Source organism: Arachis ipaensis, chromosome B05, assembly GCF_000816755.2.
Source record: "Arachis ipaensis cultivar K30076 chromosome B05, Araip1.1, whole genome shotgun sequence".
In the NCBI taxonomy this organism is placed as follows: domain Eukaryota; kingdom Viridiplantae; phylum Streptophyta; class Magnoliopsida; order Fabales; family Fabaceae; genus Arachis; species Arachis ipaensis.
Window position 1 is genome coordinate 143,510,061 of NC_029789.2, and position 3,934 is coordinate 143,513,994.

The window sequence follows — 3,934 nt, forward strand, 5'->3', positions numbered from 1 at the left end:
CAGAAATCCCCGCCTACGCCTCCCTCGCCGCCGCCGCCTCCCCCGCCGTCAATCCCTCTTGTGCAGATCGCTACTCCTGTTGAAGTTTCCCCTCCCAAAACGACGCCGTTAACTGCGGCACAGATCAGAGAAACGACGCAGAACTTGATTTCATCGATCTTCGCTACGGTTTCTGCTTTCGAAGCTTCGTACTTCCAATTGCAGAGCGCACATGTTCCTTTCGTGGAGGAGAGCGTGAAGAGCACGGACAGAGTCTTGGTTTCTCACCTCCACAGGCTCTCCGAGTTGAAGCGGTTCTACCGAGACTGGCGCCGCGAGCCGGAATCCGTGTCGGAGTTCCCAATCGGATCCTGCCTCGAAGCTCAAGTGGAAGAGAATCAGAGCAAGCTTCGGATTCTTCGAACCCTCTCGAACCGGTTGCAGTTGGAGCTTGAACAGAAGCACGATGAGGTCTCCGCTCGAAGGAGGGAGCTTGATGGAGTTCACAAGGGTAACATTAGGTTGTCTAAGAAGCTTTTGAATCCTTGCTGTGATGTGTTGTTAACTGTTAGAGTTTTTGATTCATTGTTGCACGATGCTTCAAGGGCGACACATAAGTTCACCAAGATTTTGATAGGGTTGATGAGGAAGGCACAATGGGATTTGGGATTGGTGGCGAATGCAGTCCATCCTGATGTTAAGTATGCTAAGAAAGGTCACAATCAGTATGCGTTATTGTCCTATGTTTGTTTGGGAATGTTTCAATGTTTTGATTCGTTATGTTTTGGAGTTGGTTTGAAAGAAGGAGAAGAAGATCAAGATGCTTCTAATGGTTTAGATTTGGAAAAGGAGGACGGTTCGATGAAGCAATTGCTTGAGCATGTGTCTAGCAATCCAATGGATTTGCTGGGAATTCATCCTGGTTGCAGCTTTTCAAGATTTTGTGAGCACAAGTACGAGAGGCTTATCCATCCATCGATGGAGTCATCCATCTTCGTTGATCTAGATCAGAATGAAGCAGTTTTGAGGTCATGGAGGTCATTGAGTATATTCTATGAGGCGTTTGTTGGAATGGCAAGCTCCATATGGACATTGCATAAGCTGGCTCATGCTTTTGATCCCGCAGTTGAGATTTTTCAAGTCGAAAGGGGCGTGGAGTTCTCCATGATATACATGGAAGACATTACAAAGCGATTAGCTTGGCCAAACAAAGGGAGGGCAAAGGTTGGGTTCACAGTGGTTCCTGGTTTTAAAATTGGGAAGATAGTTATTCAATCACAGGTCTATTTAAGTAACTTAAGATGTACAGAGTAGTTTTCCCAGGGTATGCTTTTGTTCAATGCATGTGTGGGCACTGCATTCGGATGAAACTGTTTTCTGCATGTGCTAACCGGTTATTGATTCCGATATACTATGCTTGGCTTGTTAGTCAGTTGAAGTTATCAGTTTTTCGGATTTTCCTGGAGCAACTACTATTGAGAAAGATGGGGTAATTCCCACGTACTCATATATGCTTGAGGATAACGGATTCTTGCTACTATGCTGAGGTGGGAGTGGTTGTGATGGCATCAATTTACTTCCTATTTTGTGCCAACACTGAGGTTTGCTGGTTAATTTGCTGGTAATTTCCTCTTTTTGTTATTCTTTTCTGCCTCCCAGTTTTGCTTTATGCTTCTTTAGGTCACTTGTCAAGAAATAACTGTACAGAACAATCCTCCAATTCTGTGTATTCTAACAACAAATACGTCAGTTAATTCATAATTGTGTATGCTCTTCATATCACTTATTATATGTAACAAACAACAGTGGTTTTCTCACTAGCAACTTTTTATTCGATCAAGTATATATTATAATGATATTTTCTTGTTAAATTCCGTAGACCTTAATATTCTTTTGCTATACGGATGGGTTCCACTGAGACTTGTATGACTTCTACAAAATTTTAACACAATCTAGATCATTGATTTGGCAGAAAATCAACGTCTTACGATCTAAGACTTAAATGCTCACATACTTCTTATCACTGCTCCATTAACATTTCGACTCGCCCTCCTTCATGCTTCTGTTTTGCATTCTGCTCTGTTGTCTGTTCAGCTTCTCCCTCCCTCCTGTGCTTTTTTTTAAACGTTTTTTCTTCCTCCAGCCATGCCCATTTTCCCGTTTTGTATACTTCTCTCCCGTATTCATTAACATCAGTTTGTTTGCGGCCTAGTGCACAAAAGCACAATCAGAGTTTGGTGTAAGTTTTGTTGGGTTTCCTTGGGAAATTAACAATTGGATATTCAGGGCTAACTGTTTGCACGTATTAATTATTGGAGTTATTCTTTTTGGCAATGCTTGCTGAAGGCAGAATGAATATCGTTAGGGACAGTATATAGACAAGAACACTTAAGCTGCTAGGAATAGGATTCTTTTGGCCACACAATGTGTGATGCCGATTGTATCAATATTAATGGTTTTAATTTACACCTGAAAAATGTGCAGCAAATGAGAGAATATTTGTTTGATCCAATATACTTTCATTCTGTCTTAGTTTCTTAGGTAATTTGTAGGTTATAGTTTACATGTATTCTATTGATCTGAAGAGAGGCAATCTCAGTTAATTAGAGGACCTTATTGATACAGACATGCAATGATTTCTATGGTTGAAAGAAGTGCTAGCGAAACCAAAAGGTCAAAAGAATTGCTGTGATTATGGTTATTGCTCTTGCAGCCTGCTTCTGCAACCTGTATTATGCTGTGTATGCACCAAGCAGCGAAGCAGTCTAAGTTAACAAAAATGGGAGAGAAAAAGAAAAACAGGAAAAGATGCAATAGCGGACAAAGACAAAGAAAGAGGCACCACTGAACAGAGCAGAAAAACACAAAACAGACTGGTGATGGGGTGAGTTGAACTACTAGCTAGTGGAGTGGTGATGACTGATGACAGTGAAATAAGTGATATTATTTTGATGACAAAAGATTCCAAGTTTAAGAAATAATGGGAATTAATACCTACGGCAAGGTCTTTGTGGGTTAGGCTTTTTTTTTTTTTTAACCTTTTGGGAAATTTTCTTATTAAGATGTTTTTGCTCATGTAAAAGAGCAAAAGATTCTAAGGCAGTTTTTGTAGTGCTGGGACATGTGGTTGGAAAGGAATTCCAGGATTTTTTTTAAAGGTACCTTTTCAACTTTGTGATAGGAATGATTTATTTGTTTATTTATTTTTCTGGCTTCTTTTTGGTGCTCAGCAAAAAAAGTTTAGATAGTCTGTTCGTTGAAATTTCTTTAGCTGATAGTCACAGATTAGCATGTGTTTTTTAGTAGCTAAGCTTTTTATGTTTTCCTTACACCTTTGTGTATTCGTAGTCTCGGAGATGACTTATCCTCTTTCGTAATTTTTTCTCTTCTATAGTTGTATGTTAATGAAATTTCTTTTTCTACAAAGAAGAAAACCAGTGGGCATTACTAGATTGAATAATGCTACATATCGAAGTCTTTTTGTTAATGAAATTAGTATAACATAATAAAAATTAGTTATGACTAGTATTATTATAAGTCTTATTATTTAACTTTAATTGGACTTGGTTTATAAATGGACTTGGTTTATAAAAAGGCTAGCTAATTAGTACCCAATATTTAAAAGATGATTGTCATCATTCATGAGAACAAATGGGGGGGCTAATAACATGAGTAACGGTGATGGAACACTGAGACCGACAGTAATTTACCTTGTCTTGAACATAGCCGCATGGATGCAATTGAACCAACTCTGAGGTCGAATGTCGAATCCTACTTAGTCATTTTTATAATCTAAAAGGTGCAAGTGTTAGAAAGAGCAATGTCCACAAACCAAAAGGCTAGCTCTATATGATACCTCCACATGATTCCATTCTATTTGTACTATAATACTTAAATATAATCTAGAAAAACAAAAATAAAGATAATAATATGAAATCAAATAAATAAATTTGAA

At 38.7% G+C, this 3,934-nt stretch overlaps 1 protein-coding gene across 3 annotated transcripts in view; it reads left to right on the plus strand.

The window, feature by feature from the left end:
• LOC107644622 (IRK-interacting protein) overlaps positions 1-3,203 on the plus strand; it is a 4,238-nt gene extending 1,035 nt beyond the window's left edge. The window contains exons 2-3 of one of the 3 annotated variants that reach the window (XM_016348518.2): positions 9-1,600; positions 2,605-3,203. In XM_016348518.2, the coding sequence (XP_016204004.1) occupies positions 9-1,293 (1,285 nt within the window). In that variant the 3' untranslated portion in view covers positions 1,294-1,600; positions 2,605-3,203. Of the gene's footprint in view, positions 1,601-2,604 lie in introns of all 3 variants that reach the window. The other 2 variants (XM_016348517.2, XM_021103091.1) reach the window with 2 other exon arrangements.